The sequence below is a fragment of the Dromaius novaehollandiae genome, chromosome Z (genome assembly GCF_036370855.1).
Source record: "Dromaius novaehollandiae isolate bDroNov1 chromosome Z, bDroNov1.hap1, whole genome shotgun sequence".
Lineage (NCBI taxonomy): Eukaryota > Metazoa > Chordata > Aves > Casuariiformes > Dromaiidae > Dromaius > Dromaius novaehollandiae.
In genome coordinates, this window is record NC_088132.1 from 24,009,395 (window position 1) to 24,030,955 (window position 21,561).

The following is a 21,561-nucleotide window of genomic DNA, read 5'->3' on the forward strand; positions in this document are numbered from 1 at the left end:
CAAAACAGAAGAGAAATTATGATAACATTGATAACAAAACTAACTTCAAAGGAAGATTTGATTTCATCAAAATGTTTCTCTGCTTAAGCAAAATTGAATACATTCAACTACTACATTCAGAAGGTGTTTAAAAACTGAAATGGGGGCAGGGGGGAACTGCTAGTCTATGCTGCCTGAGCAATAGGGCTGCCAAAGCTATCAAAAGTCAGGGTGCTGCAGTCCCAATGACGTTAGCTGCACTTGCAGACTTCTACTAGCATTTCACTTACCAAAGCTTCTTTATACTTTGTCTACAGATGTTTGAAGCTGTAGTTCGGTGCTTCTCCTTTCTTTTTTTCTTTTTTTCTTTTTTTCTTTTTTTGTCCTGCAAAAGTAATACTTAGCTTCACTTCATTTCTATGGTTTTAATATATGAAACTGCTTTCCTTAATACATCTCAAATTTCCAGACTGCATATTCTTTACACATCCATGTACAGCTAGGTAGGTGTAAACTGGATATTTCTTTCTGTCAGTTATTTGTAGTTGTACTTCCTGAATCTGTAAACTGCTTAATTTTTTTATTGCTGTTCTAAGATCAGTTGAGTAGATTGAATTTTAATAATTTACTTAAGATGGTTCAGTGTGTACGTGTCTTGTGTGCATGAACTTAACTTGCAAATTCAACTAAATATTGAGCATTAGGTAGGGCATAAGTAACACAGAAGAGTAAGTAATACAGGACCCGGCAATAACTATACAAAAATTCATTGTGTCAAGGTGAAAATTCTATAGTATAAGTTTAGAAGCTGTGATTTCCATCTTAAAAGTTTTTAAATGTGTAGCATTCCATTCAAAGTTACCACAACAGAAATATAGGCATTTCAGTACTAGATAATAGCCAAAATGTACAGTTTGCAGAGGTGCTTGTGGCTGGATCTTTAGGAGAAATACTTTGTCCCATCTGTTCTCTTTGCATTTTTATATGAAATATAGCTGTAAAATAATAGAAATATTACATAAAAAATTATATATAAACGTTTGTAGTGTCTTAGTGTCTATGTAGCATTACAACATTTCCTTTGTTAGACTTTTTGCAGTCAAGCAAGTCTCTCAATACTGCAGTTTGGCAGTGCTGCAGCACATCTAAAATGTCACTGTTACCTCAACTTGTACATCTGTCTCCATGCTTGTAGCTAATACCTGAGCTCATTGGCATGTACAGTTACTTACCTCATGGCTGGAACAATTTTGACACAGAAAGTGGCTTCTGGCATTGTACGAGGCACGTCTGATGACTAGTAGGTATCATAATGGAGTCTTTAGCTTGCTTAACTCTGCGTAAGTGAAGTAAGGGAATGTTTCGCCATTCCTCTTCTGATCAGATCACAGATAAATCCTGGTGCTGAGGAGAAAAGTTGAAGCAAAAGCCATTATTATCTTTCAGAGTATGCAAAAAATTCTCAACTTTTCTGTGCAGATCTCATTCCTTCAGTTGATTTGAGAGAGAAGTTACCTAGTGCTCCATTAGTACTTGGAAGATTATAAACAGCAGAGATTTAGCCAAGGATTAGTAAATTGGAGAGTGTGCATTATCCGGCCAGGCTTAGACCCGTGATTGTCTCTTCAATCATTTTCATTAGTGTCTTATTCAAAGATCAAATTATGTAACAATGACGTTTCAGGGGAATCTGGTAGGAATTTTTCTTTGGTTTCTCTCTCCCACTAACTCTCCATGCCTGATAGAGGGAGGAAGGCGTTATTTTTATGCTTGAAACCAGCAGCATGTTTTGAAAAGCAACAGCTCATATAAGTGAAGAAGCATGACTGCATCTGGATGACAACTTAGTGTGGTGGAGCTCCTGAGAGAGGCAGAATGCGGTACAAGAAATATATAACTATTTTAGAAGCAGCAATAGGTATTACTCCCCTTAACAAAAGGGAACTGCTTCCTGAGGGTAGACATGCAAACCTCTGGCAACATCCCAGGTAAGTGTTACAAATGAAATAAATGAGTAACTGTGGGAAAACTTGTGCTAACCTTGAAGCATGCAATTTGAAAGCTTCTACAAGAAAAGGGGAAGTCATTCACACAAACAAGTAATCCTTGTGTACCTTTCAAGCAGTGTATCTTCTACAGTTCTGGTTAAGCTCTGTGGTTTCTTTAGAGATTTCTTTGCATATACTGTCCTCAGCTAGCAGGATAATTGGAAGGAGGTGTAATTTCTAAATTAGAAGTTTGCTCAAGAATAAAAAAGATGAACAGGTGTGTACATACTGGAATGAAAATGAAATAGTTATTTTGTATTCATTGCTTACTCCTGCTGTGTGTGGGTTTCTCCTCACCTTGTTAGAATATATGTATTTTAATTCTTAATTATGGGAGAGCTAGCAGCTTCTAAAAGTGGAAAAGAAAAACACTTTTTTTCTGTATGTGCTGTTCTTTAGGATGTAGAGGAGTACAAAATCTGAGAAACTTGTTCAAAATCAAGGACTAGACATGTTTCTACTGGGTTTGATTAATTTCGTGTGAGGATTTCGAAGAAAAGCTTGGTGTAAAAATGTGATTGACTGAACTCTGGTTTTGTTCATAATCTTTCCACAAGAGCTCCTCCACTAATGGTGGTAGCAACAGTAATGCCAACTCAAAAAAAGCACCCAGATGATTTTTAGTTGCACCACCTAAATGGCAAAAAAGTAGATGCCAACAGTTTTTGCTGTCTTATTGACACAGGAATTCTTCAAGTTGATGTTGGGGTTCTCGGATTGCATTGATGAGTGCTTTTCGGCTTTTTTGTTAAAATGTGCTCATTTAAAGGCATCCTTAGTACAATGCATTTAGACATCACTCTCCCATGTTCCCTTGACTGTGACTTCCTTTGATTGTTTCATGTGAGTTATCTGCATGCCGATCTCTCTGAATTTTGCAGCCACTCTTTACATGTTGATAAAAGGTTACATGACGGCTGTCGATCCTTGGAGCAACTGTGTTGGGCTGTAATGGCATGTTCTTACAGAATTTCTCTTTGTGCTTCAAGTAGCTTTGTTTGGCTAGTGGCACAGCTCAAAACAAATCATTTTAAAATGGACCATATTAACTTTAGCATGCATTCTTTTTTGCTTTATAACTTAAATGTCTGAGTGATTAACTTTCATCTACTAGTGAGTGTTAGTCAATAGCCAGATGAAAAAGATACTACCTTGTTAATACTTTTCTTTCCAGCATTATCAATCAGTCATCTCACTCCTTTCACAGAGATTTAAAGTGATGCAATTGTTGTACTCACTCTAAATTTTAACTGCTTGAAATGTATTTGGATCACAGAACTGCCATTCTGACAGTTCAACAAAAGCAGAAAAGCTTTTGGCACTGGACTTCATTAGGACTTCACTTTATATCCTTTTATTAGATCTTTCCAAGTAATAAAGGTTGGGAGCTAACAGTTGCCACAAAGTGAAGCATGATTTGAAGAAAAGATCACTGTTCTGTTCGCAGCTGCACACTGTGGTCTGTACAATTGGAATAAGCAAATTAATAACTCACTTTGCTAACATCTGCTTGTCATTAACCTTTTAGCAGTGCTCTGTCGGGTTTGTATAAAAGAGAATCCAATCAAATTGAATAATGTTTTAAAACCAGCCACTTTTTCCCCCAATTTTCAACATGAGACACTTTCCAAAAGCTGATACTGAATGTAAGGTGTATCTGTCTCCTCCTCACCACACAAATTCAAATGCATGCTTAAGTTAAACCATCTCCTAAAATGAAAATCAGCATTAAAGTGTGATTAGAGTGTGATGCCAACTCCAGTGCCATCACTTGAGAAGTGAAAATACTGACAGTAACCCAGGTGTGAGAGAGGACAGGGAAGAAAAGCGTGTTATTTGGATAAGGCATATATTTTCATTTCTGTATCAAAGGCATTATAAAGCATATTTTTCCATTTTACTTGGAATAATGATGTGATTTCTGTGGCAGATGGATTTTTGTAACTGTCAGCATCTTCAGAGGGAGTGAAAATGATGACAGCAATAGTATTTTGGTTTTAACTTTCTTGTATAACTTTTCTGCTGCTTTCTGGAAAAGAGTGTTATTCTGCACACAGCCTGGAGCAGTAAAGCTGATGTCTGTACATAATGCATAGCTTTTGCTGCTCTTTGAAGATAGTGGAAGCTCATGTTTAAGTGTTTGCTTAAAATAGTAGAGTCTTTCCTTTGGAAAGATTCATTGACGGTGGAAGAGTCAGCAGAGACTGAAATGGACATCTTTTGTCGTCTTAATGTGATGTCTGGGAGGTGCTTGCATTTGTGAGGTTTTTGGGTTTTGTTTTTTTTTAAGAAGTTCATCTGAGACTAAATTAATTTTTTAATATCTTAGAACTTTTAAGCTTCTTTTTCTGAACCTGGGACTTCATTGTGGCTGTACTCAGGGAAAAGTGGGTGCCACACGTGAGGCACATCTATAAAATGCAATGTAGACTTGTAGACAATTGAGGAAGTTCTGCAGAATTCTTTTACTGCCTCTTTCTTATGACTCTCCTGCTAGCTAGAAGAGCTTTGAGTTATTAATCAGAAGAATGTATTAATTGGGGGGGGGGAACCCCACAAATCTGTTACAAGTATGAATAAGATACTGTCAGATCTCCCTAGAAGAGGATCTTATTTCTTCAAAGATGGAACACTTTGAAAAGATGCTTTTTGAAACAAGTGAAGAGAGATTATCAGAATGGTTGCTTAAAAAAAGGGGGGAGAAAAAAGCTTCTGTATCTATTTCTGTCAGAAAATCCTCCTTCAGCTTGGCTAAACCATTCATTTTTCTGTTCTCCTACATAGGAGGCTATAATAAGGGATAGGGGAGAGGAGGAGTCCTCTGACAAGATGTATGGGAGCTAATATGCCGCTTGCACAAGAGAGGTGCAGCTGGGGCCTGTTGAGCTATTCCTGAGGGAAAGGAGCAGAAAATGGTGTTGGGAAGCAGTTCTTTTGTATCACCTGGCAGTTGGAGCTGTTAACTTCTCTACTAAAACCACTAGAGAGCATGTGTCTAGTTGTTCCTATTGAGGATATGCTTCAAGAAACTGTGCTGTTACTAGTTTAACTTTGCATGATCTTGTTTTAACTGAGTAGTGTAAAAGAAAGACCAAATTAAAATAACAAATCCAGAATGACTTGGGGAAAAGACTAGTGCAACAAACGGAAGATAAGCATGCTTCCTGTGTACATCTTATTTAGCTTGCAAAAATGCATTGTTCCCTGGTGTGCAGGCCTGCCTGGATGCCTGATGAGGGAGGGTGCTTGACCTGAAGTTACTGTTGGATTGCTGCTAGTGTAAATGTTGCTGGGTATCTCCTTTATTTAAACACTGTTTCTGCTGGACTGCCAGAACAGATAAAGCACTAACCAGGGAATCTCTTTTTAAATCCTCTTTTCCTTAAGGATTTCAGTGGTTCCAGGCTTCACAGTCACTCTCTTGAAGTTATGCATGACTTTATTTTTCAGGGAGCAAACTACTGCACTGCCATCTCCTTGTGAGTGGGACTGGGAGCACGGCTGTACATCAAGCCCAAAACATCTCACAGGAAATAGACAGAGACTGTCCAAAATCGACATTCCTCACAAGGTACTGATCCAATTAGTTCAGTTAGAACCAGCCTAATCCATTAATTTAAAACAATGGATTCTTGCCATGTATTAACTATAATGTTTATCCTTTTAGCTATGGTTGTAAATGGATTTATGAAGCTGTACTTGATAGAGTATTATGCTGTAATCAGAACTAGTTCTTCTGGATTCCCACAACAACCTAGAATGAGCTCACGCACATCCACTGAAAGCTTGGTGGTGTACAACAGGCCTCCTGAAGAGGAGAGACTTCAGCAGTGAACTCTATTCTGCTGAAGTTATGCAAATAATAATGCACAGGCCTGGACTAGTTCATCTCTTAGCTAAACATTGCTGAAGAATGAATTTATTCCATGGTGGCTTCAGCAAATATAAATATTTAGCATGGATTTGGGGATAAATAAATTTCTTTAAGCACAGAGGGGTAATATTAATGGAAATTTCTTAGTGACTCAGTAGAGCCGTGGGAAACACAATAGCCACAGAGAGAGAGAGTTGTTTTGCTGCATATTTTCTTGTGATACATCATTAAGGTAAATACAATCCTTTTGGCTTCTTAACCTTGCATTTGAAACCTTTTCTCAAATACTTCTGTGGAGAATATAAAATGCATGCTTTGTTTTACGTGTCAATCAAATGTGTTTGGCTTGTTTTCTCAAGTGATTAACATGACAATTTCAAGAGAGCAAAGAGTCTTTAGGCGCACATCTTGAAAAGGTAGAATTGACTTCACTATATTTCTAAGGAGATGAATAGCTACTGCTGCTTTAGAGATTTACGTCGAAATGTGGATGTCTGTCGTTCCGTCTTTCTAACCTGTGACGTACTTGTTAACTAAAGCTACTCATCTGTTAGTTTAATGTTTGGGGATTGAAGGGAGAGCACGCTAGTTAACATACTCTAGAGGCACCATAAGAAGACATAAAAATGCATTGGCATTATATAAAATAACAAAACAGCCCTATTTAGTTGGGGAGGGAATATGATGTGAGAATGTCAGTGAAACATAGATGGGTAGGAACATCCCAGTTGTGCTCTCTAGCAGGTGTCATTTTAAAGATTAATCCTCAAAAAGCACCTTTCAAGAGTGATGTATGCCATGCAAACCTCACACTAGGGAATTTGGGTACCTGCAAGCCCAGCTCTGGGCAAAACTCCAGTAGCCAGAATCCTGGAACCCAGATCCTCTAGGAAAAGGTGCTTCCAAAGCTATATCCAGCCAATGTACCCATGGCGTTCCAGGAGTTGTGGGCTGGCGACTGAAAGGCTTGGGGGGCTGCGTCCGTCTGTCTCCGAGCCATGCTTTCTCCCCGGTGGTGCCTCCCTGTGTTCTCCCTGGACTCTCACCAGCCAGTTTCAGTCTTTCCTGAAGTGTAGCACCCAAAATAGGCACCGTGCCCTAGCTGAGACCTTGCTGTTGCTGAATAGGGCTGAATAACTGCTTTGTTTCTTAATGAGCTCCTCAGCAGGAGGTTTGCTAGTATAAATAGGATGGGGAGAGGCAGAGCTTTGAAGCAGAGTTTTAATGCTCTAAAGGACTAAGTTGGCCGAAGGAGTGCTGTCTGGAGCTTTGTTTTTTAAATTAACTTCTGTCAGAAAAAATGAATAAGCAAATTTTGTGTATGTTATGTCTTGTGCATTCTGCATTTTCTTTTGCTTGTTCTTAGTAAGTAATTATACTTACTAAGATCTCCATGAGAATGAGATCTTTGTTTTCTGTACTGTGATGTCTTAATCAATTTGTGCCATAAGAACTGATTACCGTGGTAAAGTTTTTGATGTCGTAGAGCTTGCCTTCTGGTAAGGGAAGACAGATAAATTGCTAAAAGCAGAAGATTCTGTTTCACAGCCTTGTAAAGAGTAATCAAGAAACATGGAGGCAAGAGGAAGGAAATGAAATGTAAGCAAAATGAACGTTCATAGAATGTATTCATGCAGTGCTTTCTGTTTAAAATGTTTAAAAGTTGGGGATGGGAAATAGGTTTCCTTTGAAGTGTTGTATATGTATTTTTCTATGATGTTTGAGGAGAAAAGCAGTGCATACTTATGTGGTTTGGGTCAGCTTAAACTACTTCATTATTTCGTTGTTTAGAATAACATTATTAGCTTTTATAGCTTGTTAAATCAATGGAGGTTAAAGTGTTTGTGCTGGAGAAAGTTGTTTTAATTTGCACAGCATTGCAAATGATTATAAAGAAAAGAGAGCAATTCAGGCAGAGTCACTACTAAGTCCCTTTCTCGTACTCCAGCAACAGGTCACGCTATCTTGTTTGCTTGCTTTACCAGACTCCTTTTAAACTCTGCAGCGTACTTCACAACACTGTGCAGATGAGAATATATTCAGAATAAATGGACACTATATTTCTTTATTCTCTCCACTATCATTTTTCTTACTATTATCAGATCCCTCAGCATATTTCTCATGCTGCTTTGTTTTGGTTTTGATTGTATTTATCCTGTGAAACACATGCTACATATGTATATTTTCTAATTTGCATGTTCTTTGCAAAGGTGTGGTAACATAAAGCAAACAGTAAGTGTCTTGTGTTGCTTTTCAGCAGAATAAAACTTTGAGATCTTAATGTGAGAGCTAGTAGAACTGATGACCAAAAATATTTCAAAACTGTTGAGTAAAAATGTCAAGCCTTATCATATTGTTCACTTCTGTAGTGTTGTTCCTAATTGTTCATCATATAGAAGCATTTCTCACAGTAGTGATTTTTTTTTCTTTCTTGTGAGCTTGAAATTGAGGTTTTATGATTGGCATATGCTTAGAAATGTGCATCTTTTTATTGTAGAGCTTTATACATATTTTTAAAACATAATTGATATGAAATATCTCCATTAATCTGCCTGTCTAGGTTGCAAAAAAAAAAAAAAAAAAAAATCCTTACCATATGAAGGTCAAAATAGGTGGCCACCTCTGCCATGCAGGGTTCTGTACTGTTGGTTATCCCAGCAGAAGTATGTATGAAATGCGGGATTTTGTTTGTTTTGGGCCCTGTGTGTCTTCCAGGTGCATACCTGCAGTCTAAAATAACAGCCTTAGAAATGCTGTTTTGAAACCTGGAAATTGCTTGTATTTGGACAGCCCTACCCCAGACCAGAGATGACCAATGTTCCTCACTGGAACATTTATGCTGGCACTGGCATTTGAATCACGGATTAATGTAGGAATGATAGGGTAATGCAGGCTGAAGGAGATCTTGGGTCTCTAGCCCAGCCTCCCGCCCAACACAGGGTCAGGATCAGACCAGGCTGCCCAGGGCTTTACCAAGTCAGAGAGTGAAAACCTCCAAAGATGGAGATGGCACAGCCTCTCTGTGCCCTGACTCCACTGCTGGGCTGTCCTTGGGGGTGAAAAACCTCTTATATGCAGTCTGAACCTCTCGTTTTCATCTTTTGCCTGTTGTCTCCCGTTCTTGCATCCCAGAAGAGCCCAGCTGCACCTTCCCAGCTGCCTTCTCATCCATGCCCAGAGCTGCTGAGCGGTGCCCCAAGGCTGCCCCATCCCCACAGCCTCTGCTCGCAGCGCCAGGCTCCCACCGCTGACCGTCTCAGCAGCCCTCCGCGGAGTTCACTCCTCCCCAAGTGCCAAGGCTGCATTGGCGTCTTCTCTTCACCAGTTCCTCCAGAGATTAAGATTACCCTGCCCTTCATGTGATTTAGCCCCAGTGGAGAGCTGTGTATTGGAACCATATGCGGCTCTTGAGCAGTTCAAGAGTCAGAAGGCGGCAACCCGCATGTACTGTAATCCCGAAGGTTGGATCTGTTAGGGCTCAGATTGCTTTATAAAGAAACAGCCATAATTGGATTTATGAATCTTTTAAGACTGGGCTTGACTGATTTGTGTAGTTTTACAAGCTGATGAGAACCAGTATTTTGAAGAGATTGCCTGGCAGGGAGGGGGGAAAGGCTGTTTGGCACCACGGTATTTTTAGAAACTTCTACAGTGCCTTTCATCAGAGGATCAGAAACACTTGCTTAAAAACAAAAGCAAAACTGACATTCCTGTTCAGGCAATTCAACAGCTGGACCAGCATCCTACATACCCAGTGTCTCCAAATAAGTCAGTTTCCAGATCTTTGAGGTTACCCATCTGCTGCGTTATCTAGCGCTACTCAGTGTTGAACTCCAATGTTTTTCAGAAAAGATTAGATGTGATTGTCAGAGGGGCCAGTTAAAAGGTTTGATTGTGGGGGGAGGAGGGGAAGGCAGAGAGAGCCTGAATGACAGCACAGTAACCAGTCTTGGTTGCTGCAAGCAAGCTGCTGAATGGAGTTACTTGGTTGGCAGGAATAACTGTGGGAGGCAGCTGCTCATTTTAAATTTGCATCATGTAGTGTAATGTTAAATGGGTGTTCCCTCTGCTGATGCTGGAAGCAGCACAACTGCTTCATTCACAGTAGCATTAATTTACAGAATACATCCTAGGTTTTGTGTGACTCAGGCTGCAGCAAGCGATCTCTTTTAATTAACTGCTGCACAGAACGTAGATTGAATCTGATTGTAGATGAGCTGTCTGCCTTGATTACTTAAGTTGGAAGTTTCAATGGGAAATGTGGTCACTGGAAATTATTTGCATGGTTCTCATATAGTTAATGGCAATTAATCCTTCCATGGAAGTTCTTGATCATAATGTCTGTCCACACCTTCAAAACAAAATCCCCTGCACGTGACACTGCTTTGTCCAGCTATTGCACATATAGACTACTAGCTGCTCCTAAACGCTGCAGCAGACAGTGCTGCACACTTACAGCCAACCTCATTTAGTTTTGAAATGGTATTGGCACTCTACCTTTACTCTTTGTGCTACAGTATCCCTTCCAGAGCTGCTCACGAGTGTACGTACACCACCCGTTCAAAGTTAGGCATTGCATGAGAGGTACACGCAGCCCCGTTTCCAAACACTCACGCTAAGCACACGGCAGCCTGCATGGAAAGAACAGGCCATTGTCCCGGGTCTCCTGCCCTCTTCTGCTTGTGCTGGTGTCCCAGGTCCGTTTTGGCTTGGACTGTGGGTGTTATACGTAGTCCCTCATGATACATAGGGCAGGGCCATGTGGTTTTTAAGGGAAATTGAGTCAAGAGGAAAGGATAGATCTAATTACACACTCTATGTGCTTGTTTGAGCTGTGGTTTGGGGTTTTGGTATTTCTGTGGGGGCTGTTTTTTCTTTTTAACCTACAGCTTGCTGGGAAAAAAGGATGGGGATGCTGTCCTCCAGAGGAACAGCTCTTACATGAACAGGGTGCTTTGAGTACCTGCTCTCCTACCCCTGCCATAGCAGCTCTAACTTGTGGTGCTGGAGGAGCTCCTGCAGCTCTGGCACTGTTCAGACTGCTGCTGTGCTCTATCCTTCTACTTTCAGTTTAAGTTGCATCAGCCTCCCCGGATCCCATCTTGGGAGGATAGCCCAGTTAAAGGGAAGATGGAGGTGCCCATTAAGACCATAAAGTCTCTTCTCTGCGGTCTAATTGCAGGATAAGTAACTTGTAAATTATGATAGCATTAATGTTACCCCAGACCTTAACAGCAGTACAGACATCTGGGCACTTGTCCAAGATCCAGTGTGAGCCTGAGCATTTGGAGTCCCTTACCGTCTGCATTTCCAGGGTGGCACGAGACAATTTATCTGTACATTATGGCTCAGCAGCTGTTTGGTTTGAGAAAAGAAATAAGAAAGCAGGCATAAGAAATGTGCCTTCTGTACTCTTACAACCGAACCTAGTTTTATAGACAACTGTAAGAGATATTCTGGTAAGTCCAAATGAATTGTTTTCCCTCTTGCAGAAAACTGAATGGAGACAAACTGATAGCCCCTTCCCAGGTGATGTGTGGCAAGGGATTAAAAGACAAAATCTATTTTGATTGCATAACTGTGGTCAGTTCCTACATCTGTGTTGCAGCACCTTAGGCTAGCCAAGTGTGTTAGCCTCAGCTGCTGCCTTAGAGCCCAGCAAAGTGCAGACTGATAACCCCACTGTTAGTGATAACGCCATGTGGCTTTGATAAAGGCACAAAGTATGTTAAAATTGTGGCTTAAGCCTGAAGCCTCAGTTTTTGCCTGGAATGAGAGTAATCCTCCCTGGCCTGCTCTGGGACAGGCAGGCCTATGCATTGCACTGGCTGGCACTGCCTGCGCTCCCGCGGGGGTGGCGTGTGAGCAGGGGGAGCCGGGAGAGCCGGCTGTCTGACCACGGCCCTGCGGGAGCGCGGTGCTCTACCATGTGTTGACAAGAACCTGACACCTGCATGTAAGAGGACACATCTGCAGGCATCAAGTGGCTTCTCCTTTCCGTCTTGCACTCTGTGGGACAACTGGGCGTCCCCTGCCCTCTTTGAAAAAACACGTGGCCCTCAGCCTACAAACAAAAACCATTCTGGCCTCTAGATCTATGTATTTGCAGCAAAATCCAACCATAGCCTATCAAGTTGAAAACTAGCTCATGTTCTTTTCATCATGTCTCTTTTCAGGGAGGTAAGTATTGGATAGTGTCTTTCTCTGCTTGTGCTGTGTAATAACATCCTACGCTAATGTTGCCAGCCAGTGCTAACTCCCTTGGAAAGCTGCCCCCAGATCTGAGGTGTGTGGAAGTGCTCAGCAGTGCCCAGAGCGGCAGCTGGTTTGCATGGAGAAATTCCTGATGCCAGATGCTGTTGTTGTACCTCGCTCTGCAGAGCCCCATTTAAGCGAGGGGGCTGGCCCCGCTGTGCTTCGTTCTCCAAAGGATCTTGGTGTTTGGTCACATCATGATACCCGGCTGCTAGTGGTGTGACAAAGCTGGAAGTTATCACTCACTTGTAGCGCTGAGATGAAGGAGTGTATGAAAGAACAAAGTTCACGCTTGGGCATTTTTCTGCCTCTTTCCCTTCAAATTTGAGAGTAGGCCATACAAAGTAACATGTTGTTTGCATTCTTTTAAAGTGTTGGCTTAGGAAAACTCTTCCCTTGCAGTTTATCCTAATTTTTATTTTTTTCCTTCCAAGAACTGATTCCTTTCAAGTTACTGGTGTTGACTCATCCACCCAAAATAATGCGACTCCAGGAAGACAGTAGTGCTGGGAAAAATTCCTTCTTTCTGGCTGCAGCAGTGTGGTTGAGCTACTGCCAGTCATCTGCTACAGCGCTTCTGCCCAGTCATTTCTGCAGGCTCCTGAAAATACCATAACCTGAATAGCATGCTTAAAAAAAAAAGTTATGGCCTTGGAAGTATAGTAAGTCAATTCAGTCTTTGAATTGAGGGGGGAAAAGGGTGAGTTTAAGACTGATATGAACCATGTTAGGTGATGGGAAGGAAAACCAACTGAGGCTGCAGACTTGAACTTTTCAGGTGTGTCAGGGGCTTTCAAATCAAAGTTCTTTGAAAAAATACTATATATAGGACTTAGATTTGAAAGCCAGGACACACCTGAAAAGTTCTTAAGTATATATAAGGTGCAGATACATACTGAAGTGTATGTTTATATATACGTGTGTGTGTAAATATACACGTAAGCTACCGCAGCACTTCTGCTCGATGAAAGGGCCGCGGGTTTTATCGGAGATGCTGTCCGAGCTCGGACCAGCGGCCCGGCCGCCCGCCGCGGGCGCCTGCCAAGGGGAGGACGACAAGGACTATGCTTGTCGGGGAGAACAGCGCCGCTTTTCTTCCCGGGGAGAAGGCGAACGCCCCGTGGCCCCGCGGGGCGGCGGGCGGCGCGGTGCCGGGGGCGGCCCCGCCAGCACAGAGCCGCTCTGTCGCCGGGCGCTGCGTGAGTAGCGGCTTTGTCCGCGGCGGGCTCGGCCGGCGCCCCGCGGGGCTTCGCGGGGCCATGGGGCGGCGGCGGGCGGCGGCGCCCCGCCGGGCCCGGGCGCTCTGACGGCAGCTGCCGCGGGGCCGAGGGCGGCCGGCGGCGCCCCTGCCCCTGCCCGCAGGCCGCGCGCGGCCGGCGATGTTACCATGGGAGCGACGCAGGGCTCCGCCGGGAGCCAACCACGCGGACCCGCAGCGGGGGCGGAGCAGGTCGGTGGACCCCCCCTCCTCCCGCCCACCCCGCTCCTCCGGCCAGCGGCCCCCTCGCTGCGCCCCTGTCCCCCTGCGGCGGTGGTAGCGTCCCCCCGGGGGGGGGCGGGGCGGGGCGGGGCGGGGGGAGCCGGCGGGTAGGTGCGCGGCGGCGGCCGTTGGGGGGGGGGGGGTGAGGGGTGTCTGGGGGTCGGTGTGTGTGAGGGGTGTGAAGGGGGGTTGTGTGTGTGTGGAGGGGTGAGGGGTGTCTGGGAGTTGGGGTGTGTGTGAGGGGTGTGGAGGGGGTCAGGGTGTGCGTGGAGGGGTGAGGGGTGTCTGGGGGTCGGTGTGTGTGTGAGGGGTGTGAAGGGGGGTTGTGTGTGTGTGGAGGGGTGAGGGGTGTGAAGGGGGGTTTGTGTGTGGAGGGGTGAGGGGTGTCTGGGGGTTGGGGTGTGTGTGAGGGGTGTGGAGGGGGTCGGGGTGTGCGTGGGGGGGTGAGGGGTGTCTGGGGGTTGGGGTGTGCGTGGAGGGGAGAGGGATGTGAAGGGGGGTTGCGTGTGTGTGGAGGGGTGAGGGGTGTCTGGGGGTTGGGGTGTGTGTGGAGGGGGTTGAGGTGTGAAGGAGGTCGGTGTGTGTGTGTGTGGAGGGTGTGAAGGGGGTTGGGGTGTGCATGGAGGGTGTGAGGGGCGTCTGGGGATTGGTGTGTGTGAGGGGTCTGAAGGGGGGTTGTGTGTGTGTGGAGGGCATGAGGGGTGTCTGAGTGTTGAGGGGTGTGTGGAGGGTGTGAGGGGTGTGGGGGTTGGGGTGTGTGTGGAGGGTGTGAGCGGTATGAAGCGGGTTGGGGGTGTGTGTGGAGGGGCATGGAGGGATGAAGGGTGTGTGTGAGGGGTGTGAAGGGGGTGCGTGAAACATGAGGAACTCATGCATCTATATATATGTGTGAGAAGCCTATGTATATATATATTATTTGTAGACATAAAAATGTGTATTTCAAAGTTACATTCAAACTTGCTGCAGTGTCTTTTCCGAAGGAAGTGTTGTGCTGGCCATGCTCTTGTGTTCCCACCGGTGGTGAAACTTTCTCGGGTTTCTCTTGCTCACAGCGTGGCACACGCACAGTCCCTGAGGCCACCTGCTTTTTAAGCAGAAAAGCTGTTACTGTAAGGAAGAAGGCTTGGTTTGTGGTTAGCGTGGAGGTGAGGTTTGTTTGGTTCGCCCCCACTGGGGACAACTTTGTATTGGCTGTCGATGTTGTTGAAGTTGGAAGATTAGGGAACTCCTGGGCTTTTCATTTAAATCAGAGCTGGGAGTTTCAGGTTGGTGAGCAAAAGCAAAGGAGTGTTTTGTTTTCAGATGCATGTGTGGTTTTGCTTTTGTGTAATCCTGGCTTCCCACTAGCATTTGAAAAAAAACCTGCAGTTTTAATGGGAAAGTATGTTTCCTGTGCCCATTGCTGAACAGGAGTAATTAATACAAGCATGAAGCACCTGAGCAATAAATATATAACCTAGCAGAACTGCAGAACCTGTGTGGTTTCCATGCCTGTGAGTAAGAAGCAGAATTTATTTGTTATCTTCTATATGCACGCACACACACACACACATGCATGCACGCACATATACACACACACACACAGTCCCTCTGCTAAAACACGAATGGAAGTCATAGTAAACAGAAGTAATTTACACCCAATAATTTGTTTTGTGGCTTGTGGGATTATTAGTACTGCAAGTATGCTTCTGGTGTGCAGGGTTTGTGTGTGTTAACCATATTATAAGTAATATGCAATATGCATATTTACCAGCCAGCAGTGTACTACCAATTGGTGCTTTCTTTTGTGTGATTATTTCCAGAGTGTATTTAAAACAAAAAAACAAATGAAGAAAAAAACACAATGAAACTATGTGCAGTTGCTCTGGGTAACTGTCCCACTGTCACTCCACCCTTCTTGTCCTCTGCTCTTCAGTCTCTACTGCATTTGGCTGTTTCATCTCTTTTAAGTCAGTCTTGTAAACTCCTTGACACAAATTCTGTTGTATTGGACACTTTTGTTGCTGCTATACAAATAGTAAGTAGATACAGTCATTTGCTGATACTTCTGCTGAAACTTACATATCCATGGCAATGGATTGATGTCTTACACAAATTTCATGAGGAAGCGGTTTAGATGTGTTGATGTGAGGTGAGTGGAAAGCCTGATGGTGCACTGTTGCAGTGTCAGGTACAATAGTTACAGAGTTTGTATCTACAAATTTACATTTTGTGTAGCTATCGTTTAGACACTTTGTTTAAACAGAATCTTAGTGAATGTATTCAAAACGAAAAATGAAATGGTTTCTCTGTTAAGAGATCTCACAGTGTATTTGCACCAAATGATGGACTGGGAGACCATGCTGTCAGTCTCCCCCTCCTTTCCTCAAATGGCAACATATATTGGTCCTATTTTCATCAGTATTAGGGGAATTCTGTGCCTTTTGAAGTTAATGGCAAAGCTTGTGTTGATTTGGTTTGATCTGTGATTTTGCCCTTTATTGTACTTCCCTGTTTGTACCACAATCTCTGTCTCGTATGGAGAAAAAGAATGGAAAAAGCGTGTTTTTTTTTAAAAAAAAGTCGTCTGTTTTCAGGTCTCTACTGAATGTATGGGTCTTCTTAAAACTATAGTAGGTTCTGCCTTTCATGTAAAGAAGTAGGAATGAGGTGGTTTGATAGATGCAGCTTCTTTATGCTATGCGACTGTGAACCCATACATTGTTTAAGTAGACTATACTGGCCAGCAATCCAGTGTCAGTTTCAGCGTCAGCGAAAGGAAGCTTGGGCTGAGCTTTCCTCCAACCTATTGCATTTGAGAGTGTGAGAAAGCTCATTCTTTTGGATCATATTCATACTAAAGTAGGCAGAAACTGTCAGTGTGTCTCCTGCAGTGGTTATATTTTGTATATTATGGATATTAAAGGCCATAGTTTTGTTTCTGTTGTTCACTGTTTTGTAGGAAAAGATAGAAAAATGGAGAGATACTACAGCTGTGATTTGCAGTTTCCTCTCTGTTTTCCTTGATGAAACTATTCAAACAGGATAAATTTTATGGCTATAGTTCAAGGAAATCCATTTTTCACAGCTTGTGATTGCTAGAAAGATAAAACAAATGAGGATTCAGCTGATCTGTGAAACATTTTTGGAATCCTAGGTGTAGTAGAAAGTGGTCAGTTGCAGTATTTTCTTAAGAGTTTAATGTCAGTGATGCTGCAGAACTCTTTTCAAATGACCTGAACTGGCCACCTTAAGAGAGTTACAAACCAAATAGGTTAGTGGAATTCATATTTTAACACTTTATTTGGAATTTATTTCTTACCATCAAAATGCAGAACTCACCAAGATTTCAGACCTGACCCATGCTGGTAGGACAAACATTTTCTACAAATAGCTGCCTTAAGGCAGAGTTTTGTTCCTGAATATGTGCATCTTAGCTGAAATGATCAGTGGAAGCTACTACATACATACCTACATGTGATTACTTTTGATGCTATAGAAGAATAAAATATCCTCTAACCTATTAAACAGCAGGAGAGATGCCTTCATGAATCCTCCAGGCTTTTCTGTCCAGTAACTTAACAACACAATAAAGATGAAAATGCCCCTCTGAGGCTCAGAGTGGTGACAGTTAACTAAGCAGGCAGATGATGGTCAGCAGCATTCAGCAGGGGTGTGTGTGCGCATGTGTGCATGCCTTGTGCTGTGCCCTGTTAATTGGTAAGAGAGCAATATGATTTTTACATATGCTGAGTCTCTAGCTCTGATTAATAATATGGTATTAGCAGTTTTGGATAAACAATTCTTTTTAAAACAACAGTATCAAAAAAGAAAGACTTGCAAAAACCCAGCTGTGGTCTAACAGCTTCCTTATCCAGCTACAAGAAATGATACACCTATCTATTATTTATTTATTGTTTAATAACGTATGCATTCGGCCTGCCATGTCTTTCCTTTGCACATGCTTATCTAGGCTGTGATGAGAAAGCATTTCAGGAGCTCGCTTCTTGTGATTCTTAGTCAATATGGACTTTTCCAACAGAATGCAGGATGCCCAGCTAGACTGTCATTTCAGGCTTTACAAACGGAGCTGTCAGAGGCAAATTGTTGACCTTTGATTGAACTGTGGAGCTTGCTGCCTGGGTCAGTGCTTGGCACTGACTGCACTTATTTTATGTGTTCCAGCGCTGCAAAAATCTGCTGGATAGTGTGGTTTCTTCTAGTGGCCAGGGCTGAAGATTTTTGAAGAATTGCAGAATGTGATGAAAAACAAGTTATTTTACTTGTTACTTTGTTTCCCTGAATAATTTTTTTTCCCTCAGAAATAGAAACAGTGGTCAATTGTTTTGGATTCTTCTGCTTGCAGAATTGTGGAAAAACATTTTTCAGCAACTGAATGGCACTAGCTCAGCTGATTGCTAATGTGTTTGTGTTCCCTAGACATGCCTTCAGAACTCCTATTTCTGTGAAAAGTTACACTTAATGTTTTGTCTGTGGTCTTAGGTAACGGCTGAAGTTAAAGAAGTGCTTTGGCTTTAAATTTTTACTTTCCAGTACTTAAAATTTCCCCAAAATTTTGCTGCCTAGCATCAAAATGGGTATATTGTTCCTGACCCATTACCTTTCTGCCAGGAAGTCCGCATCAGTTGCTTCCCGAGTTAACAGATATTTGTGTGTGCTTTACTTCAAGCTGATGTGTTACAGTACATCATGCTTTAAAAGGCCTGAGGTCGGATTTTTAAAGACATATCATTGATCACAGATGCATACCTATACCTACTGGCATTTCCAAATGCTGCTATATGCCCAGTTTCCCTTTGGCAAATCCACTCCCCCAGCTATTCATGTGCAGTGCCCAGTGCACTTAAAAATTAAGGTTTAAGGATTGGTAAGAAGGGGGAAGGTGATCTCATGTCACATGCCTCAGACATACTTACCAAGCTATTTATCAGATGTGAAAAGCCCCACACAAAACTGTTGGCAATATGTATAATCCAGTCCAACATGGGGATTCTTCAAGGATGTATTGTATCATTTTCTGTGTGGCTTTTCTTTTGCGAGGTTATTATGCCTTCCTAATTTTTATATCACTATGGTATTAAACTGTTGAATTTTATCAGTTATCTTCTTTGTCTCTTGTAACAATTTAACACTGTTTTCTAAGCTTGCTTTTCTTGTTTTACCTTGTAGAAGCCAGTAGATATTGCGCATGTCTTTTACAATAATGAGAAAGGACTAAAACTCTTGGCTAACACTGATTTGAAAATGGATTACATTTTTCTTAATTTTTTCTTACTTTTTTTGTAGGGTTGATTGTCTATATGCAGGTGTATAACTTCTTTTTCTCTGAAAAGGGAAAAGCTGAACACTTCCTCATGGCTTGTTTCTGCTTTGTGTGTCAGAGGGTCATTGAGTATATAATGTTCTTTATGTTGCTCAAACTGCTTGCCCTTCTGAACTTCAGATTAGAGAGAACTTTCAGTCAATACCTAAGTGGTAACTTAATGAAAAAGTTTCTAAGTCTTGAAGTTTCTGAACCCTGTAACTCCTTTTCAGCCACACGCAGACCGATTCTCTTGTTTTTCTTTCCCAGTTCTTTCAAAACCTCATGTGATTTTTGAAAGAGACTAATAGTCAGGAAATGAGGAATAATATTTGTTCTGTCACTTGCCGATCTTGTTCTGGTCAGTTTATCATTTATGTGCTTCAGTTTACAGTTCAGCGGAAATGGCCTTTTCCATCTCAGAAGAATGTGACAGTTCAGTTTCATTTAACGTTTGAAGAGATGCCTGAAGTTCCTTACATTGACATTATATGCATGTGAAGTGTTGGCCTGGTAACGGATTGCATCAAGAGTTCTGGTTTCAAATTGTTCTGCTGGCATCCTGTCAAGTAAAGTAAGAATGGCTGCAGATAAGCTTGAATTAGTTCTTTGGGAATGAATCAACCAAGTGAAAGTCACTACATTGATATTTGGGGAAAAAAAAGATGGAGGGGCAGTTGATTTCTCTCCACACTTCCCCCATTATTTTGCTGGTTGTGGGTTATTGATCGACTGCAGTCACTAGAACCATTGGCAGTAGTAATTTCTACATTTTGGTTGAAATGGTCTCTGTCTCAATGTGCTTGGACATTGGCAAAGTCATGTGCTAGAATGCAGAGTGAATTCAGCCTCACTTCCTCACTTGCCAGAGGACTGGGGAGAAGGAATGGAAAATACTTGAATTTTTCCATTCTCTTTTGCCCTTCTATTGCTTCCTTATCTCAAAGCATTTTTATCAGTGTGATCAGGTAAGTGGTGAGTTTGTGTAACTCAGCTTTATATTAGATGATAGGTTGCTGATGACGCTGCCCCAGAAATATTCAGGGCTGAGGTGAGCATTTACACATAGCTTTATTGCTTGAAAAAGCAGTTATACTTCTTTGGAAGCCCTGAGGTAGAAGCTCTACTGTGAGCAAAGGGATTCTGAATGTGGGTTACTGAAGCAGGTGCAGCTGGCTTAATCCATTAGCTCACGGCAGTTGATACGTCAGGGAGGGACAGGGACAAAACTAAGTGATTTTTTTGTTTGTTTGTGTGTTCCTGGTTCTTTTTCCAAATGTACTGGCAGGACAGTCCATATGAGGCATTCAGACCCAGTCCCTTCAAATGCAATCCCAGGAATAATTTTACGGGTGGCAGCATAAATGCTGAACTTGTGCAACAGTTTAACTCTCATGTTAAATATGTGCATGTTGTGTTAAAGTTTAGGGGTCACATTTAGCAAAGAATTTTGGCGTGAAAGAGTAAGCAATTGAGACATCTTGTGAGGAAAGGTGGATTGCTTAAGACTCTGAGGTCAGCAGTATCATCGCAAAAAGAAGGGAAGGAGGAGACATGATTGAAAACAGACTTGTAAAAATCCTTTGAGGATGGGATATTTGAAAAGTGGGAAGTGCCTTTAAAACAAAGACTGCAGAACAATCAATAGCTTCAGTGCATGCTGATAATGAAATTGGTAACTCCATAAGACTTTGCTAATAAATCAAACAAGGTATACACCTTTGTTGTGTATTTGTTGTGACTGCTCATCCTTTTCCCGAATCTGAATGATGCTGAACATAGGACTTCAAGCTCAGAACTGCTTAACTCACTTTAATAAATCTAATCATAGAGAATTGATGGAGATTTTTAGAATCATCAGTTTTTGACTTGCTTTTTTAACAGAAATCTGAATTAGGCTTTTAGTATTATGGACATTCAAATTAACTTTAAGCTTTTACTTATCTGCCTCATGTGACTAAGACCTCCTCTATGATGTTTATGTTTTGGGAGGGTTGTGACAGGACATCAATAGTCGTATGAACGACTATTGTGAATTTTATGGAGTTTCAGTCTTAAAGCGCAGTCAAATACACCATCAAAACTACTGGACCATACAGAACCTTCTTCAGGTTTGTTTCCACCAGTCAAGAAAAGAGAACTAATTTGACAATACGTAATCTTATTGCCACAGGAATGTTAAAGAAAAGTAAATGCTTGCAAGAATATGGCCTATCATTCTTCTACTAATAGAGTTAGAACAAAGGGTACTAGAAATCTTAACAGGGAAAGAAAAATCTAATTTGGTTTGTGACTAAGCTCAGAAACTAACAATTGTACCTTTGTTTGAATTGTCTTGCATTATGACCGGATGATTAAATATAAATGCTGACCTGATTGGATGGTATCCCAGCAGTGAATTGGCCTTTTAAAAACAAGTTACATGAAGCAGTAGGCAGATACCCAGCTTGTTTTTCTCAGAGTCGGGAGCTTTAGTTGTTGGATAACAAAATTTATGTAATCACAGAATCTGTAAGGATCATGGAACAGTAGAAATGCAGTTTTTGTCTGGTAGTCGATTGATGCTAGAACTGGTCACTTCTCATGCTTGATTTGCTATTTGAACATGGGGAAAGAAACCAAA

The 21,561-nt window shown here is 42.1% G+C and overlaps 1 protein-coding gene across 7 annotated transcripts in view; it reads left to right on the forward strand.

The window, feature by feature from the left end:
* TJP2 (tight junction protein 2) overlaps nucleotides 1–21,561 on the forward strand; it is a 66,895-nt gene that overhangs the window by 7,182 nt on the left and 38,152 nt on the right. For 2 of the 7 annotated variants that reach the window (XM_026097767.2, XM_064501750.1), the window contains exon 2: nucleotides 5,478–5,598. The exons of 1 other annotated variant lie outside the window; for it this stretch is intronic. Coding sequence is in view for 4 of the 6 variants with exons in the window: in XM_064501745.1 (XP_064357815.1) it covers nucleotides 14,521–14,781 (261 nt within the window). In the remaining 2 variants the exon portion in view is untranslated. Of the gene's footprint in view, nucleotides 1–5,460; nucleotides 5,599–12,702; nucleotides 12,819–13,492; nucleotides 13,607–14,520; nucleotides 14,782–21,561 lie in introns of those variants that run through there. 4 more of the 7 variants (XM_064501746.1, XM_064501748.1, XM_064501747.1 and 1 more) reach the window with 4 other exon arrangements.